Genomic DNA, 20,196 nt, shown 5'->3' with positions numbered 1-20,196 from the left:
CACTACAGACCAGGGCTGTAACACACTACAGATCAGGGCTGTATGACTCCTGGTAACACTACAGACCAGGGCTGTATGACTACTGGTAACACTACAGACCAGGACTGTATGACTCCTGGTAACACTACAGACCAGGGCTGTATGACTCCTGGTAACACTACAGACCAGGTCTGTATGACTGCTGGTAACACTACAGACCAGGGCTGTATGACTCCTGGTAACACTACAGACCAGGTCTGTATGACTCCTGGTAACACTACAGACCAGGACTGTATGACTCCTGGTAACACTACAGACCAGGACTGTATGACTCCTGGTAACACTACAGACCAGGGCAGTATGACTCCTGGTAACACTACAGACCAAGACTGTATGACTCCTGGTAACACTACAGACCAGGGCTGTAACACACTACAGATGAGGGCTGTATGACTCCTGGTAACACTACAGACCAGGGCTGTATGACTCCTGGTAACACTACAGACCAGGACTGTATGACTCCTGGTAACAATACAGACCAGGACTGTATGACTCCTGGTAACAATACAGACCAGGGCTGTATGACTCCTGGTAACACTACAGACCAGGGCTGTATGACTACTGGTAACACTACAGACCAGGACTGTATGACTCCTGGTAACACTACAGACCAGGGCTGTATGACTCCTGGTAACACTACAGACCAGGACTGTATGACTCCTGGTAACACTACAGACCAGGACTGTATGACTCCTGGTAACACTACAGACCAGGACTGTATGACTCCTGGTAACACTACAGACCAGGGCTGTATGACTCCTGGTAACACTACAGACCAGGACTGTATGACTCCTGGTAACACTACAGACCAGGGCTGTAACACACTACAGATCAGGGCTGTATGACTCCTGGTAACACTACAGACCAGGGCTGTATGACTCCTGGTAACACTACAGACCAGGACTGTATGACTCCTGGTAACAATACAGACCGGGACTGTATGACTCCTGGTAACAATACAGACCAGGGCTGTATGACACCTGGTAACACTACAGACCAGGGCTGTATGACTCCTGGTAACACTACAGACCAGGGCTGTAAAACACTACAGACCAGGGATGTATGACTCCTGGTAACACTACAGACCAGGGCTGTATGACTACTGGTAACACTACACACCAGGGCTGTATGACTCCTGGTAACACTACAGACCAGGGCTGTATGACTCCTGGTAACACTACAGACCAGGACTGTATGACTCCTGGTAACACTACAGACCAGGACTGTATGACTCCTGGTAACACTACAGACCAGGACTGTATGACTCTTGGTAACACTACAGACCAGGGCTGTAAAACACTACAGACCAGGGCTGTATGACTCCTGGTAACAATACAGACCAGGGCTGTATGACTCCTGGTAACACTACAGACCAGGACTGTATGACTCCTGGTAACACTACAGACCAGGACTGTGTGACTCCTGGTAACACTACAGACCAGGACTGTATGACTCCTGGTAACACTACAGACCAGGGCTGTAACACACTACAGATCAGGGCTGTATGACTCCTGGTAACACTACAGACCAGGGCTGTATGACTACTGGTAACACTACAGACCAGGACTGTATGACTCCTGGTAACACTACAGACCAGGGCTGTATGACTCCTGGTAACACTACAGACCAGGTCTGTATGACTGCTGGTAACACTACAGACCAGGGCTGTATGACTCCTGGTAACACTACAGACCAGGTCTGTATGACTCCTGGTAACACTACAGACCAGGACTGTATGACTCCTGGTAACACTACAGACCAGGACTGTATGACTCCTGGTAACACTACAGACCAGGGCAGTATGACTCCTGGTAACACTACAGACCAAGACTGTATGACTCCTGGTAACACTACAGACCAGGGCTGTAACACACTACAGATGAGGGCTGTATGACTCCTGGTAACACTACAGACCAGGGCTGTATGACTCCTGGTAACACTACAGACCAGGACTGTATGACTCCTGGTAACAATACAGACCAGGACTGTATGACTCCTGGTAACAATACAGACCAGGGCTGTATGACTCCTGGTAACACTACAGACCAGGGCTGTATGACTACTGGTAACACTACAGACCAGGACTGTATGACTCCTGGTAACACTACAGACCAGGGCTGTATGACTCCTGGTAACACTACAGACCAGGACTGTATGACTCCTGGTAACACTACAGACCAGGGCTGTATGACTCCTGGTAACACTACAGACCAGGACTGTATGACTTCTGGTAACACTACAGACCAGGGCTGTAAAACACTACAGACCAGGGATGTATGACTCCTGGTAACACTACAGACCAGGGCTGTATGACTACTGGTAACACTACAGACCAGGACTGTATGACTCCTGGTAACACTACAGACCAGGGCTGTATGACTCCTGGTAACACTACAGACCAGGACTGTATGACTCCTGGTAACACTACAGACCAGGACTGTATGACTCCTGGTAACACTACAGACCAGGGCTGTATGACTCCTGGTAACACTACAGACCAGGACTGTATGACTCCTGGTAACACTACAGACCAGGGCTGTAACACACTACAGATCAGGGCTGTATGACTCCTGGTAACACTACAGACCAGGGCTGTATGACTCCTGGTAACACTACAGACCAGGACTGTATGACTCCTGGTAACAATACAGACCGGGACTGTATGACTCCTGGTAACAATACAGACCAGGGCTGTATGACACCTGGTAACACTACAGACCAGGGCTGTATGACTCCTGGTAACACTACAGACCAGGGCTGTAAAACACTACAGACCAGGGATGTATGACTCCTGGTAACACTACAGACCAGGGCTGTATGACTACTGGTAACACTACACACCAGGGCTGTATGACTCCTGGTAACACTACAGACCAGGGCTGTATGACTCCTGGTAACACTACAGACCAGGACTGTATGACTCCTGGTAACACTACAGACCAGGACTGTATGACTCTTGGTAACACTACAGACCAGGGCTGTAAAACACTACAGACCAGGGCTGTATGACTCCTGGTAACACTACAGACCAGGACTGTATGACTCCTGGTAACACTACAGACCAGGACTGTATGACTCCTGGTAACACACTACAGACCAGGACTGTATGACTCCTGGTAACAATACAGACCAGGACTGTATGACTCCTGGTAACACTACAGACCAGGGCTGTATGACTCCTGGTAACACTACAGACCAGGGCTGTATGACTCCTGGTAACACTACAGACCAGGACTGTATGACTCCTGGTAACACTACAGACCAGGACTGTATGACTCCTGGTAACACTACAGACCAGGACTGTATGACTCCTGGTAACACTACAGACCAGGGCTGTATGACTCCTGGTAACACTACAGACCAGGACTGTATGACTCCTGGTAACACTACAGACCAGGGCTGTATGACTCCTGGTGACACTACAGACCAGGGCTGTATGACTCCTGGTAACACTACAGACCAGGACTGTATGACTCCTGGTAACACTACAGACCAGGGCTGTATGACTCCTGGTGACACTACAGACGAGGGCTGTATGACTCCTGGTGACACTACAGACCAGGGCTGTATGACTCCTGGTGACACTACAGACCAGGGTGGCGTTCAGTCGGCACTAAACAGGAGAAAATATTTTGTACAGCCTGAAGTGTTTTTTAAAAGTTTTTTTACATTTCAAAATGTTGTCTCCCATTTCGCTACTGAACACAGCACAGGGCCTCGTCCGCTCCCCAGTCTTACCCGTATCCTCTTAGCCCGACGCATGTCCTGGGGGGTGAGGCTGAGGTGAGGTTCTGCCGGGGCAGGGGCGTTGCTCTGGGACGGGTCATCTTTGATGGGGCGTAGGGGTGGGTCGGTGGTGGTGGGTGGGGGGTCTGTTTCTGCGTCGGGGGCCAGGTCCCCTCCAGGGGTGTCTAGTTGTGCCTCTGTCTCCAACCCTCCACCCCCCTCCCCGTCTGTCTCCAGCTCTACCACCTTGAAGCCATTCAGAGCACTGTCAGCTCTCTCCTCATACGGCAGCTTCCCTGTGAACCCCAGCAGCTCCTGTGACGCATTCAGATACAGGTCTATCAGTATGGAGACAGACACATTCAGATACAGGTCTATCAGTATGGAGACAGACACATTCAGATACAGGTCTATCAGTATGGAGACAGACACATTCAGATACAGGTCTATCAGTATGGAGACAGACACATTCAGATACAGGTCTATCGGTATGCAGGTAGACCTTACTGTGAAATGCTTACTTAACAAGCCCTTAACTCTATTTATTGAACTGCATTGTTGGTTAAGAAAATATTTACTAAATAAAAAATAAAATAAATAAATAACACAAAAAACGAGGCTATATACAGGGTGTTACGGTACAGAGTCAATGTGGAGGCTATATACAGGATGTTACGGTACAGAGTCAATGTGGAGGCTATATACAGGATGTTACGGTACAGAGTCAATGTGGAGGCTATATACAGGGTGTTACGGTACAGAGTCAATGTGGAGGCTATATACAGGGTGTTACGGTACAGAGTCAATGTGGAGGCTATATACAGGGTGTTACGGTACAGAGTCAATGTGGAGGCTATATACAGGGTATTACGGTACAGAGTCAATGTGGAGGCTATATACAGGGGGCACCGGTACAGAGTCAATGTGGAGGCTATATACAGGGGGCACCGGTACAGAGTCAATGTGGAGACTATATACAGGGGGTACCGGTACAGAGCCAATGTGGAGGCTATATACAGGGTATTACGGTACAGAGTCAATGTGGAGGCTATATACAGGGGGTACTGGTACAGAGTCAATGTGGAGGCTATATACAGGGGGCACCGGTACAGAGTCAATGTGGAGGCTATATACAGGGGGTACCGGTACAGAGTCAATGTGGAGACTATATACAGGGGGTACTGGTACAGAGTCAATGTGGAGGCTATATAAAGAGGGGGTACCAGTACAGAGTCAATGTGGAGGCTATATAAAGAGGGGGTACCAGTACAATGTGCGGGGGTACAGGTTAGTTGAGGTAATTTGTACATTAGGTAGGGGTGAAGTGACTATACATAGATAATAAACAGCAGCAGTGTAAAAACAAAGGTGGAGGGTGGCATTTGATTAGTTGTTCAGGAGTCTTATGACTTGGGGGTAAAAGCTGTTAAGAAAGCCTTTTGGACCTAGACTTGGCGCTCCGGTACCGCTTGCCGTGCTATAGCAGAGAGAACAATCTATGACTAGGGTGGCTGGAGTTTTCCTCTGACACCGTCTGGTATAGAGGTTCTGGATGGCAGGAAGCTTGGCCCCAGTGATGTACTGGGCCATATGCACTACCCTCTGTAGTGACTTCTGGTCAGATGCTGAGCAGTTACCATACCAGGTGGTGATGCAACCAGTCAGGAGGCTCTCGATGGTGCAGCTGTAGAATTTTGAGGATCTGAGGACCCATGCCAAATATTTTCCTGTCTCCTGTGGGTGAATAGGCGTTGGTCTTGGTGTGTTTGGACCATGACAGTTCGTTGGTGATGTGGACACCAACGAACTTGAAGCTCTCAACCTGCTCCACTACAGCCCTGTCGATGAGAATGGGGGCGTGCTCGACCCTGCTTTTTCTGTAGTCCACAATCATCTCCTAGCCTTTAGCTCGGTGCAGATGTTGTCTGCAATCCATGGCTTCTGGTTGGGAAATGTACGCACGGTCACTATGGGGACAACGTCGTCGATGCACTTAATGATGAAGACGTTGACAGGTGGTATACTCCTTAATGCCATTGGATGAATCCCGGGAACAAATTCCAGTCTGTGCTAGCAAAACAGTCCTGTAGCGTAGCATCCGCGTCATCTTCCGTATTGAGCCAGTCCCTGGTACTTCCTGCTTTAGTTTTTTCTTGTAAGCAGAAATCAGGAGGAAGAATTATGGTCAGATTTACCAAATGGAGGGCGAGGGAGAGTTTTGTATGCATCTCTGTGTGTGGAGTAATGGTGGTCTAGAGGTGATTTTCCTCAGGTTGCACATGTAACATGCTGGTAGAAATGAGGTCCAATGGATTTAAGTTTTCCTGCAGGCCGGGAAACATTCAGATACAGGTCTATCAGGCCCGGAGACATTCAGATACAGGTCTATCAGGCCCGGAGACATTCAGATACAGGTCTATCAGGCCCGGAGACATTCAGATACAGGTCTATCAGGCCCGGAGACATTCAGATACAGGTCTATCAGGCCCGGAGACATTCAGATACAGGTCTATCAGGCCCGGAGACATTCAGATACAGGTCTATCAGGCCCGGAGACATTCAGATACAGGTCTATCAGGCCCGGAGACATTCAGATACAGGTCTATCAGGCCCGGAAACATTCAGTCTATCCCTGGTTAACAGCAGTACACTGCAGGCCCCTGGTTAACAGTAATGCACTGCAGGCCCCTGGTTATCAGCAGTACACTGCAGGCCCCTGGTTATCAGCAGTACACTGCAGGCCCCTGGTTAACAGTAATGCATTACAGGCCCCTGGTTAACAGCAGTGCACTGCAGGCCCCTGGTTAACAGCAGTGCACTGCAGGCCCCTGGTTAACAGCAGTGCACTGCAGGCCCCTGGTTAACAGCAGTGCACTGCAGGCCCCTGGTTAACAGCAGTGCACTGCAGGCCCCTGGTTAACAGCAGTGCACTGCAGGCCCCTGGTTAACAGCAGTGCACTGCAGGCCCCTGGTTAACAGCAGTGCACTGCAGGCCCCTGGTTAACAGCAGTGCACTGCAGGCCCCTGGTTAACAGCAGTGCACTGCAGGCCCCTGGTTAACAGCAGTGCACTGCAGGCCCCTGGTTAACAGCAGTGCACTGCAGGCCCCTGGTTAACAGTAATGCACTGCAGGCCCCTGGTTAACAGTAGTGCACTGCAGGCCCCTGGTTAACAGTGGTGCATTACAGGCCCCTGGTTAACAGTGGTGCATTACAGGCCCCTGGTTAACAGTAGTGCACTGCAGGCCCCTGGTTAACAGTAATGCATTACAGGCTCCTGGTTAACAGTGGTGCACTACAGGCCCCTGGTTAACAGTGGTGCATTACAGGCCCCTGGTTAACAGTAGTGCACTGCAGGCCCCTGGTTAACAGTAGTGCACTGCAGGCCCCTGGTTAATAGTAGTGCACTGCAGGCCCCTGGTTAACAGTAGTGCACTGCAGGCCCCTGGTTAATAGTAGTGCACTGCAGGCCCCTGGTTAATAGTAGTGCACTGCAGGCCCCTGGTTAACAGTAGTGCATTACAGGCCCCTGGTTAACAGTAGTGCACTGCAGGCCCCTGGTTAACAGTAGTGCACTGCGTAGAGAATAGGAGACAATTTGGGACAGTGTCTCAAAGTAAACTATGACTGTTACACAGTTGTACGTACCGGTGTCTTGTCCCCTGCCGTGGCGATCGAAGGGTCCAACCGGATGAATTTAGGGGGGCGGCCCGGTCTCCTTCCTGTCCCAAACCTCTTCCTGCCACGCCCACGAGCACGCCCCTTCGGTCTGCAGAAACACAGGTTAAAGTCGATCCCCTTCGATCATTCAATTAAATCAGGCTTTTTACTAAACACATTTTGTAAAACTGTGTTTTACAGGTCTAGGAGAGGAGTGTTGACTACTGTGTGTGTTACCTGGTGACGCAGTCCAGTTTGTCATCGTGCATGTTGAGGTGCTGCTGTAGCTGTTCTGAACTCATGAAGCGTCTGTTACACTCGTAACAGGGCCAGTTCTTCTCCTGCTCGCGTAACACTGAAAACACAACCACAGTCATGGGTCTGTTACACTCAATTCTCCACTGGTGCACCAGCACATGATTTGGTCGCAACAATTGTTTTATAATATCTTTTAGAATTCGTAATGTACCTGCTGTCCTTACAGAACCAGGCTAATAACAACTAGCCATCTTACAGAACCAGGCTAATAACAACTAGCCATCTTACAGAACCAGGCTAATAACAACTAGCCATCTTACAGAACCAGGGTAATAACAACAAGCCGTCTATAATGACTAGCCATCTTCTAAATGAGCATGCCCCTGTGTTCTTGTATTTAAATGAGCATTCCCTTGTGTTCTCGTATTTAACATCACTGCTATCATAGACAAGGCTACAAACACACACATACAGTTGAAGTCGGAAGTTTACATACACCTCAGCCAAATACATTTAAACTCTGTTTATCACCAGTCCTGACATTTAATCCTAGTAACAATTCCCTGTCTTAGGTCAGCTAATATCACCACTATTTTAAGAATGTGAAATGTCAGAATAGTAGTAGAGAGAATTATTTATTTCAGCTTTTATTTCTTTGAAAAAGCGTGTGTGAGCAAGGAGGCCTACAAACCTGACTCATCACATTCCCAGTGGGTCAGGAGTTTACATACACTCAATTAGTATTTGGCAGCATTGCCTTTAAATTGTTTAACTTGGGTCAAACATTTTGGGTAGCCCTCCACAAGCTTCCCACAATAAGTTAGGTGAATTTTGGCCCATTCCTCGTGACAGAGCTGGTGTAACTGAGTCAGGTTTGTAGACCTCCTTGCTTGCACACGCTTTTTCAGTTCTGCCTACAAATGTTCTATAGGATTGAGGTCAGGGCTTTGTGATGGCCACTCCAATACCCTGACTTTGTTGACCTTAAGCCATTTTACCACAACTTTGGAAGTATGCTTGGGGTCGTTGTCCATTTGGAACAGACATTTGCGACCAAGCTTTAACTTCCTGACTGATGTCTTGAGATGTTGCTTCAATATAGCCACATAATTTTCCTCCCTCATGATGCCATCTGTTTTGCAAAGTGCACCAGCCCCTTCTGCAGCAAAGCACCCCCACATCATGGTTGGGATGGTGTTCTTCGGCTTGCAAGCCTCCCCCTTTTTCCTCCAAACATAACGATGGTCATTATGGCCAAACAGTTCTATTTTTGTTTCATCAGACCAGAGGACATTCTCCAAAAAGTAAGATCTTTGTCCCCATGTGATGTTGAAAACCGTAGTCTGACTGTTTTATGGCGGTTTTGGAGCAGTAGCTTCTTCCTTGCTGAGCGACCTTTCAGGTTATGTCGATATAAGACTTGTTTTACTGTGGATATAGATACTTTTGTACCTGTTTCCTCCAGCATCTTCACAAGGTCCTTTGCTGTTGTTCTGGGATTGATTTGCACTTTTCCCACCAAAGTACGTTTATCTCTAGGAGACAGAACGGGTCTCCTTCCTGAGTGGTATGACGGCTGTATGGTCCCATAGTGTTTACACTTGCGTACTATTGTTTGTACAGATGAACGTGGTACCTTCAGGCGTTTGGAAATTGCTCCCAAGGAGGAACCGGACTTGTGGAGGTCTACAATTGTTTTTCTTAGGTCTTGGCTGATTTTCCCATGATGTCAAGCAAAGTGGCACTGAGTTTGAAGGTAGGCCTTGAAATACATCCACAGGTACACCTCCAATTGACTCAAATGATGTCAGAATCTTCTAAAGCCATTACATCATTTTCTGGAATTTTCAGAGCGGTTTAAAGACACAGTCAACTTAGCGTATGTAAACTTCTGACCCACTGGAATTGTGATACAGTGAAATTATAAGTGAAATAATCTGTCTGTAAACAATTGTTGGAAAAAATACTTGTGTCACAAAGTAGATGTCCTAACCGACTTGTTTGTTTGTTTGTGGAGTGGTTGAAAAACAAGTTTTAATGACTCCAACTGAGGTGTATGTAAACTTCTGACTTCAACTGTATTCAATACATTTACTTTGTATAAGCACGTTTGGTGACGATTAAAGCGTTGGGTATGTCGGTTTCAGCTTTTTCCATATGCATTTGCAGAATTTCTCAAGCTCTGTTAAGTGAGATGGGGAGCGGCGGTGAACAGCAATCTTCAAGTCTTTCCACAGAGTTTCAACGAGATTAAAGTTTCCCATTCTTGTTCTGAAGCTTTGGCTGTATGCTTGGGGTCTTTGTCTCTGTTGGAATGTAAAATCTTCGCCTCAGTCCAAGGTTGTTCGCACTCTGAAGCAGGTACTCTGTATTTGTCTCCATCCATTGTTCCCTCTGTCCTTACCAGTCTCCCAGTCCCTGCTGCTTTAAAGCATCTCCCAACATGCTTTGCGGTAGGGATGGTGTTAGATGAGTGATGAGCTGTGCCTGGTTTCTACAGACATAGTGCTTTGCATTCAGGTAAAATAGTTACATTTTTGTTTCATCAGACCACAGAATCTGTTGCCTTGTGCTCCGAGTCTTTCACATGCATTCTTTGTTGTTGTTGATGCAAACTCCAGGTAAACTTGTTGTCAGTAGTGGCTTCAGTCTGGCCACTCTCTCATAAAGCCCAGGTGACGTGCTGTAGAGACTGTTGTCCTCCTGGCAGGTTCTCCCATCTCAGCCAAGGAACTCTGTAGTTCAGTCAGAGTGGTCATTGGGTTCTTGTTCACCATCCTGTCCAAGGTCCTTCTGGCAGGTTCTCCCATCTCAGCCAAGGAACTCTGTAGTTCAGTCAGAGTGGTCATTGGGTTCTTGTTCACCATCCTGTCCAAGGTCCTTCTGGCAGGTTCTCCCATCTCAGCCAAGGAACTCTGTAGTTCAGTCAGAGTGGTCATTGGGTTCTTGTTCACCATCCTGTCCAAGGTCCTTCTTGCCCGGTTGGTCAGTCGGACATTTCTGTTTTTCATTTTCAGTAGAAATGTCCAAAACCATATTTTCACTTAGTCGTGATGGGTATAGTGTCAACACACGGTGGAAGGAGCAGGAAGGCACTGTAGTACTGACATACGACCACAGCACGGAAAATAAATGTTACAATATTTTGTTTTTAAAGCTGCAGTAATGACATACTCCCACTGCAGAGACAACATAGGGATAAACATCACCATCACTTCTATCATAGACAAAGCTACACAACAGTGTTGTTGTCTGAACGAAGCACGGACACCCACCTTTCCTCTCCTCGTCCGTGACATCGTGGACCTTCTGATTGACAAACTCGGCGTATGACGCTGCGTACCACACCTGGGGGAAAAGAAGAAACAGGTCAAACTCTTTATCGTTTATTTTTACCTTTATTTAACTAGGCAAGTCAGTTAAGAACAAATTCTTATTTTCAAAGACAGCCCAGGAACAGTGGGTTTAATTGCCTGTTCGAACTTGCAACCTTCCGGTTACTATTCCAACGCTCTAACCCCTAGGCTACCCTGCCGCCCAAATAATAATGTGCTTTGAGGGGTATCTCATGAAAGGAGGGGTATCTCATGAAAGGAGGGGTATCTCATGAAAGGAGGGGTATCTCATGAAAGGAGGGGTATCTCATGAAAGGAGGGGTATCTCATGAAAGGAGGGGTATCTCATGAAAGGAGGGGTATCTCATGAAAGGAGGGGTATCTCATGAAGGAGGGGCATCTCATGAAGGAGGGGCATCTCATGAAGGAGGGGCATCTCATGAAGGAGGGGTATCTCATGAAGGAGGGGTATCTCATGAAGGAGGGGTATCCTACAAAAGAAAGCTACATCGACTCTGGGTTTTCTACAGCTAACCAGCTTCAGTTAGCTTCACATTCCAGCTTCCAGGCTTCATCCGTACTACGACGGTGAACATCGCTCGTTCGCCTGCCCGCTAACTCTAGCAGGCTTGTAACCAGGCCTCTAAGTAAAAAATACAAAACAAAAATCAGTAGCACGGGTGCTCGCAACTCAAAAACGTTAGGAGCGCCGCGTGAAATCTAGGAGCACCGCGTGAAATCTAGGAGCACCGCGTGAAATCTAGGAGCACCGCGTGAACTCTAGGAGCACCGCGTGAACTCTAGGAGCGCCGCGTGAACTCCAGGAGCGCCGCGTGAACTCTAGGAGCGCCGCGTGAACTCTAGGAGCGCCGCGTGAACTCTAGGAGCGCCGCGTGAACTCTAGGAGCGCCGCGTGAACTGTAGGAGCACCGCGTGAACTCTAGGAGCACCGCGTGAACTCTAGGAGCACCGCGTGAAATCCAGGAGCACCGCGTGAACTCCAGGAGCACCGCGTGAACTCCAGGAGCACCGCGTGAACTCCAGGAGCACCGCGTGAACTCCAGGAGCACCGCGTGAACTCTAGGAGCACCGCGTGAACTCCAGGAGCACCGCGTGAAATCTAGGAGCACCGCGTGAAATCTAGGAGCACCGCGTGAAATCTAGGAGCACCGCGTGAAATCTAGGAGCACCGCGTGAAATCTAGGAGCACCGCGTGAAATCTAGGAGCACCGCGTGAAATCTAGGAGCACCGCGTGAAATCTAGGAGCACCGCGTGAAATCTAGGAGCACCGCGTGAAATCTAGGAGCACCGCGTGAAATCTAGGAGCATGTGTTGTCATGTGTTGCTACCATGTTGTGTTGTCATGTGTTGCTACCATGCTGTGTTGTTGTCTTAGGTCTCTCTTTATGTAGTGTTGTGGTGTCTCTTGTCGTGATGTGTGTTTTGTCCTATATTTATATTTTATATCCCAGGCCCCCCATCCCAGCAGGAGGCTTTTTGGTACGCCGTCATTGTAAATAAGATTTTGTTCTTAACTGACTTGCCTAGTTAAATAAAGGTTATTAAACAAAAAAATTATAATAAAACATCAAATAAAAAATAAGATATATTAACCTAGTTGGGCTGACAAGGTACAAATCTGTCATTCTGCCCCCTGAACAGGCAGTTAACCGCTTTAGCTTTAGTAATGGTGCAACAATGACACTATTGAATCTGCACTCGCTTCTTTCTGAAATAAAGCCTTATCACTACAACAACTCTTATCATCCTGCAGACCCCCACTAATACACCCTCCCCACGCCCCATCCTGCAACAGGCCCAACCCCCACTAATACACCCCCCCCCACGCCCCATCCTGCGTGACAACATAAAACTCCTGGTCTTCAGAGCCCTGTTGGAACTGCGCGTGTTTCACGGAGGTTAGTCGAACGCCAAACTCTTCATTGAGACAATGGGCTACGGTGAGAAATAGATGTGTGTTCGGTCTTCATTTCATTACTTATCGTTAATGCCGTCTTCGCTTAAGTCATACAAAAAGTTTTACTGTTCGAGAAGTTTCAAATGCATTCTGTCTAAATACTATAACATTTGAAGATTAAAAAAAATTGGACACCAAAAAACATAAATAAAATATTTTTAAATCATTCATCTTCCTCAAATGAAGGTGATGATGACACGATCTTTAGGGTTAGCAGAGTTAGCAGTGAGTTAGCAGTGAGTTAGCAGTGAGTTAGCCGTGAGTTAGCCGTGAGTTAGCCGTGAGTTAGCCTGCCCAGGAGCAGGTTAGTTCTGAAGGAGGGAGGGAGGGAATCTGATCTCAGTCATTTCATTCAGGGTAAGCAGAGTTAGCAGTGAGTTAGCAGTGAGTTAGCAGTGAGTTAGCAGTGAGTTAGCCTGCCCAGGAGCAGGTTAGTTCTGAAGGAGGGAGGGAGGGAATCTGATCTCAGTCATTTCATTCAGGGTAAGCGGAGTTAGCAGTGAGTTAGCAGTGAGTTAGCAGTGAGTTAGCAGTGAGTTAGCCTGCCCTGGAGCGGGTTAGTTCTGAAGGATTCGTTGCCATAGAAATGTACCTGGCTAGAAGGTGAGCCACTTTCGTATGACTGGTTATCCCGAAATGAACTCAAGAGTTGACCAAAGTTACCTCGCTTACTCGCTTAGACCTGCTACGTAGTGTAGACCTGCTACGTAGTGTAGACCTGCTACATAGTGTAGACCTGCTACGTAGTATAGACCTGCTACATAGTATAGACCTGCTACGTAGTGTAGACCTGCTACGTAGTGTAGACCTGCTACGTAGTGTAGACCTGCTACGTAGTATAGACCTGCTACGTAGTGTAGACCTGCTACGTAGTATAGACCTGCTACGTAGTGTAGACCTGCTACGTAGTATAGACCTGCTACGTAGTGTAGACCTGCTACGTAGTGTAGACCTGCTACGTAGTATAGACCTGCTACGTAGTGTAGACCTGCTACGTAGTGTAGACCTGCTACGTAGTGTAGACCTCTGGAATAGACCTGCTACGTAGTATAGACCTCTGGAATAGACCTGCTACGTAGTGTAGACCTGCTACGTAGTATAGACCTCTGGAATAGACCTGCTACGTAGTATAGACCTCTGGAATAGACCTGCTACGTAGTGTAGACCTGCTACGTAGTATAGACCTCTGGAATAGACCTGCTACGTAGTATAGACCTGCTACGTAGTATAGACCTGCTACGTAGTGTAGACCTGCTACGTAGTGTAGACCTGCTACGTAGTGTAGACCTGCTACGTAGTGTAGACCTGCTACGTAGTATAGACCTGCTACGTAGTATAGACCTGCTACGTAGTGTAGACCTGCTACGTAGTATAGACCTGCTACATAGTGTAGACCTGCTACGTAGTGTAGACCTGCTACGTAGTGTAGACCTCTGGAATAGACCTGCTACGTAGTATAGACCTGCTACGTAGTGTAGACCTGCTACGTAGTGTAGACCTGCTACGTAGTATAGACCTGCTACGTAGTGTAGACCTGCTACGTAGTGCAGCCCTCTGAAGAGCAGTCAACCATGTGTGTTTTTATTAGGAACAGTTTGCATATTGCAGATGGACGACATTACAATCGCTGACTGATCCCCTCGCATCAGAAACAACTACCGATTATGATGTGTAGATCAGGCAGCTCGGTCGGCGATGCTCACAGACAACCCACCTTCAGCTCCTGTTTGGGCTGGATGTTCTTGATGGTTGTGTAGAAAATTTCAGAGCCGTACTGATAGGCTACCAGGTTCTGTTCCAGGTGGTTCTGGGCGGGCCGAACAAACATCAGCCAATTACAGATGTCCTCGTCAGATAGGTCCACCCACATGTCATCTGACTTCTCCATGTCCTTGTCTGCATCCAGCATGCACAGCTACAGAGAGAAGAAGAGAGGGATGAGTTAGAGACAATACACAGCTACGGAGAGAGAAGAGAGGGATGAGTTAGAGACAATACACAGCTACGGAGAGAGAAGAGAGGGATGAGTTAGAGACAATACACAGCTACGGAGAGAGAAGAGAGGGATGAGTTAGAGACAATACACAGCTACGGAGAGAGAAGAGAGGGATGAGTTAGAGACAATACACAGCTACGGAGAGAGAAGAGAGACCTCAACATGACAGCAGGAAATATGCCCAGGCCATAAGCTGAGCAACAGGCGCAATCCCCACTAATATACCACCCCCCCCACGCCCCATCCTGCAACAGGCCCAACCCCCACTAATACAACCCCCCACGCCCCATCCTGCAACAGGCCCAACCTCCACTAATACACCCCCCCCCCCACGCCACATCCTGCAACAACAACTTCCTGGACAAAACGTTCCACTGTAATAGTGAAGGTGTCAACTTGGCAGTAGAAAATCTAAACAGTATATTTGACCTATCAGCTTCCCTATCAAATCTAAACAGTATATTTGACCTCTCAGCTTCCCTATCAAATCTAAACAGTATATTTGACCTCTCAGCTTCCCTATCAAATCTAAACAGTATATTTGACCTCTCAGCTTCCCTATCAAATCTAAACAGTATATTTGACCTATCAGCTTCCCTATCAAATCTAAACAGTATATTTGACCTCTCAGCTTCCCTATCAAATCTAAACAGTATATTTGACCTCTCAGCTTCCCTATCAAATCTAACAATGTCCAGCAGGCAACCGAAGAAAATGAACAACATCGACAAATGGTTTGATGAAACCTGTCCAACCAAAAACATAGAGACCCAGAAAACCTGGGTCCACCAAACACCTTCACTACGGTGAATCACTAAACCAATACAGAAATACACTATGGGGGGGGGGGGTCACGTGACCCTTGAACAAGATGGCCGCATGAACTAAGAGCTCCACACAAGTCGTTTCCAATTCCTAATCTTACCTCCACTCCAAGTTAAAACTCATTTAGCTTCAGTAAGAAAAAGGAGATAAGACGACATATAGCCGATATCCAAAGACCCACCCGCTAAATGTCACTATAGCCGTCCAATTTATATTTATTTTCCTTTATATGTAAGCTGGGCTATTGATTTTATTTTTCTCCCCTCTTTTAGTGTGGTCTGGACGAGGGCTACTGTGTCATTTACTCAATGCGGGGTGGGGAGGAGAGGATGAGGCATTTCTTTGGTGGGGAGGGGGAGACGTTGTCATTTACTCAATGCGGGGCGGAGAGGATGAGGCATTTCTTTGGTGGGGAGAGGGAGATGTTGTCATTTACTCAATGCGGGGTGGAGAGGAGAGGATGAGGCATTTCTTTGGTGGGGAGGGGGAGACGTTGTCATTTACTCAATGCGTGGTGGAGAGGATGAGGCATTTCTTTGGTGGGGAGGGGGAGACGTTGTCATTTACTCAATGCGGGGTGGAGAGGATGAGGCATTTCTTTGGTGGGGAGGGGGAGACGTTGTCATTTACTCAATGCGGGGTGGAGAGGATGAGGCATTTCTTTGGTGGGGAGGGGGAGACGTTGTCATTTACTCAATGCGGGGTGGAGAGGATGAGGCATTTCTTTGGTGGGGAGAGGGAGACGTTGTCATTTACTCAATGCGGGGTGGAGAGGATGAGGCATTTCTTTGGTGGGGAGGGGGAGACGTTGTCATTTACTCAATGTGGGGTGGAGAGGATGAGGCATTTCTTTGGTGGGGAGGGGGAGACGTTGTCATTTACTCAATGCGGGGTGGAGAGGATGAGGCATTTCTTTGGTGGGGAGGGGGAGACGTTGTCATTTACTCAATGCGGGGTGGAGAGGATGAGGCATTTCTTTGGTGGGGAGGGGGAGACGTTGTCATTTACTCAATGCGGGGTGGAGAGGATGAGGCATTTCTTTGGTGGGGAGGGGGAGACGTTGTCATTTACTCAATGCGGGGTGGAGAGGATGAGGCATTTCTTTGGTGGGGAGGGGGAGACGTTGTCATTTACTCAATGTGGGGTGGAGAGGATGAGGCATTTCTTTGGTGGGGAGGGGGAGACGTTGTCATTTACTCAATGCGGGGTGGAGAGGATGAGGCATTTCTTTGGTGGGGAGGGGGAGACGTTGTCATTTACTCAATGTGGGGTGGAGAGGATGAGGCATTTCTTTGGTGGGGAGGGGGAGACGTTGTCATTTACTCAATGTGGGGTGGAGAGGAGAGGATGAGGCATTTCTTTGGTGGGGAGGGGGAGACGTTGTCATTTACTCAATGCGGGGTGGAGAGGATGAGGCATTTCTTTGGTGGGGAGGGGGGGACGTTGTGCATTGCTAACTGTTGGTTTATTCGGAACACAGAATTGAGACTGAGCGGGGGGGTAATAGATCCAACGGGATGTGTCGAGTTGTTTGGGATCTCGGCTGGGGTGTTCAGAGATTATTATTTTATGTACACCATTTATTTTCCTTTTATGTGAACGCAGCTGTAATTACTATCCACTTTTACCCAGAGATGACTTGCACTAAAGTTCGATTACTGCTCGATGACGATGACTAGTACCTTAAATCTACTGACATGGAACTGCCATGGTCTAGGACATGCAATAAAACGAAAAAAGATACTATGTGCTCTAAAAAAATGGAAAAAGCAGACATTGCGCTATTACAAGAGACACACCTCTGTGATGCTGAACATGCCAAACTCCGCAGAGCTTGGGTGGGACAGGTGTATTTCTCATCTTTCAAATCAAACAGTAGAGGCACAGCCATACTTATCCATAAATATTTTCCATTCATAATTGACAAAAACATATCTGATCCGGAGGGGAGATTTATTTTGATGACTGGGTCACTATATGGTCAACCAATTACTACCTTAAACATATACGCCCCTAACACAGATACTCCTGCCTTCATGTCAAAAATGATAGCCCTGTTCAATGAGCATTGTGTCTCCTTTGGCGTGGTGGCCGGAGATTTTAATTGTACCCTTTACCCAACCCTAGACAAATCATCTCAAGTCCCCACCACAAATCCTAGATCTGCAAAGATGTTGAACTCTCTTACTAAAGAGATGGGACTGATAGATATCTGGAGAGAGAGACTAATAGCTCATCTATGGCCTATACATACTACTCTAATGTCCATAACACCTACTCCCGTATAGATTACATTTTTATCCCAAAGAGTTTTCATAAATTCAGCCACGTGTACAATCGGACCCATAGCACTTTCAGATCACACCTCCGCTTTGACCTCTGCAGAAACATCCCGAGGTCAAAGAGCTGGAAATGCAACACCTCCATGCTATCAAACGAAGTGTTCAATACATTGGTAACTACATGGATAGACAACTACACACACAAGACAATAAAGAGTCTCCTGTTTCTCCGGCCACAATGTGGGACGCTGCTAAAGCCACACTAAGAGGTCATCTAATTGCATATGCTTCCTCTAAGAGAAAAGCAATGGAAGCACACAGGCTGGATCTTGAGAGGGAGCTGGAACGCTGTGAAGAAGCACATAAACAATCCCCAGACAGCACCTCCTGCTGGAGTCATCTTAAAGCAGCCAAAGCCAAACTGAATTTGGACTACACTCGGGAGATATAAAAAAAAAAAGTTTTCTTTACTAAACAGAAATACCATGAGTATAGCAATAGGCCCAGTAGATTGCTTGCTTACCAATTAAAAAAGGAGCAGTCAGAGCGTACAATCATGGCTATCCGAACAGCAGAGGACGATACACCTCTGAGAGAAAACACACGGAGGCAGAACTCCACTCTTTCCTAGAGGGAATCTCGCTACCTAAACTATCAGAGACCGACCAAGAAGATCTCAACTCCCCCTTCACCCCTGAGGAGATCCTGGAGGCGATTACCTCCATGCCACCTAATAAGTCCCCAGGCCCAGAAGGATTCCCCAGAGAGTTCTACAAAGCTTTTTGGCCCCAGCTCAGCCCTATCTTCATGCCAATGCTGGAGGATTGTGGCAGAAAAGGAGTTCTCCCAGACTCAATGCACACAGCTCGCATTACAGTGTTGCTAATAAAGGAAGGACCCCCTATCCTGTTTGGTTGTCAATTAGGGTGTGCAGGGTGAATACGTGGTCTGTCATATGCTAATTTGGTAAAAAGCCAATTTGACCTTTTCTCAGTACATTGTTTTCACTGAGGAAATGTACAAGTCTGCTGTTAATGATAATGCAGAGGAGATTCTAAATTCTTGTAGAAAACAGAGAGGTCAATTTACCTTGAGGTGGATGTAGTGGTCGTGAAGTTGTCCCTGTCTGACCAGGGGTCCCTCCACGGGGCCGAACTGGGTCCTCTTGGGGATGCGTCTCTTGGAGAAGACTCCCCCTAGGAAGCGGTCTATGTAGAGAACGAGGGGGAGGCTGGCCCGTGCCCGGGACACCACTGGACGGTTAGGGATGGGGTGGAGGGCACCATGCTTCACACACACTGATGTGTTAGAGATGCTACATTCCTCGCACCCTGAGAGAGGAGGAGGGAGGAGGGGGGAGAGGAGGAGGGAGAGGAGGAGGGAGAGAGAGGAGGAGAGAGGAGGGGGGAGAGGAGGGGGGAGAGAGAGGAGGAGGGGGGAGAGGAGGAGGGAGAGAGAGGAGGAGGGAGAGAGAGGAGGAGGGAGAGGAGGAGGGAGAGAGAGGAGGAGGGAGGAGGAGGGAGAGGAGGAGGGAGAGGAGGAGGGAGAGAGAGGAGGAGGGAGAGGAGGAGGAAGAGATAGGAGGAGGGAGGAGGGGGGGAGGAGGGGGGAGGAGGGAGGGGAGGAGGAGGGAGGGGAGGAGAGAGAGGAGGGAGAGAGAGAGGAGGGAGAGAGAGGAGGAGGGAGAAAGAGGGAGGGAGAGGAGGAGGAGGGAGAGGAGGAGGGAGAGAGAGGAGGAGGGAGAAAGAGGGAGGGAGAGAGAGAGAGAAAGAGAGGAGAGAGAGAGAGAGGGGAGAGAGGAGGAGGGAGAGAGAGGAGGGAGAGAGGGAGGGAGAGAGAGGAGGAGGGGGGAGAGGAGGAGGGAGAGAGAGGAGGAGGGAGAGGAGGAGGGAGAGGAGGAGGAGGGAGAGAGAGGAGGAGGGAGGAGGAGGGAGAGAGAGGAGGAGGGAGAGAGAGGAGGAGGGAGAGAGAGGAGGAGGGAGAGAGAGGAGGGAGGGAGAAAGAGGGAAGGAGAGAGGGAGAAAGAGGGAAGGAGAGAGGGAGGGAGAGAGAGAGAGAAGAGAGAGAGAGAGGAGGGAGAGAGAAAGAAGAGAGAAA

At 48.2% G+C, this 20,196-nt stretch overlaps 1 protein-coding gene across 2 annotated transcripts in view; it reads right to left on the bottom strand.

Moving 5' to 3' along the window:
* The window catches only part of LOC139383027 (PR domain containing 10), a 60,632-nt gene that overhangs the window by 30,831 nt on the left and 9,605 nt on the right, over positions 1–20,196 (bottom strand). For both annotated transcript variants that reach the window (XM_071127319.1, XM_071127320.1), the window contains exons 7-12: positions 19,189–19,430; positions 14,711–14,911; positions 10,958–11,030; positions 7,662–7,779; positions 7,413–7,533; positions 3,778–4,080 (exon numbers count right to left, since the gene is read on the bottom strand). In XM_071127319.1, coding sequence (XP_070983420.1) covers positions 3,778–4,080; positions 7,413–7,533; positions 7,662–7,779; positions 10,958–11,030; positions 14,711–14,911; positions 19,189–19,430 — 1,058 coding nt within the window. The remainder of the gene's footprint in view (positions 1–3,777; positions 4,081–7,412; positions 7,534–7,661; positions 7,780–10,957; positions 11,031–14,710; positions 14,912–19,188; positions 19,431–20,196) is intronic.

This window comes from Oncorhynchus clarkii, chromosome 24 (assembly GCF_045791955.1).
Source record: "Oncorhynchus clarkii lewisi isolate Uvic-CL-2024 chromosome 24, UVic_Ocla_1.0, whole genome shotgun sequence".
NCBI lineage: Eukaryota > Metazoa > Chordata > Actinopteri > Salmoniformes > Salmonidae > Oncorhynchus > Oncorhynchus clarkii.
Note: the sequence above shows the minus strand (reverse complement) of the source record. Positions and strands in the feature narration are given on the sequence as shown.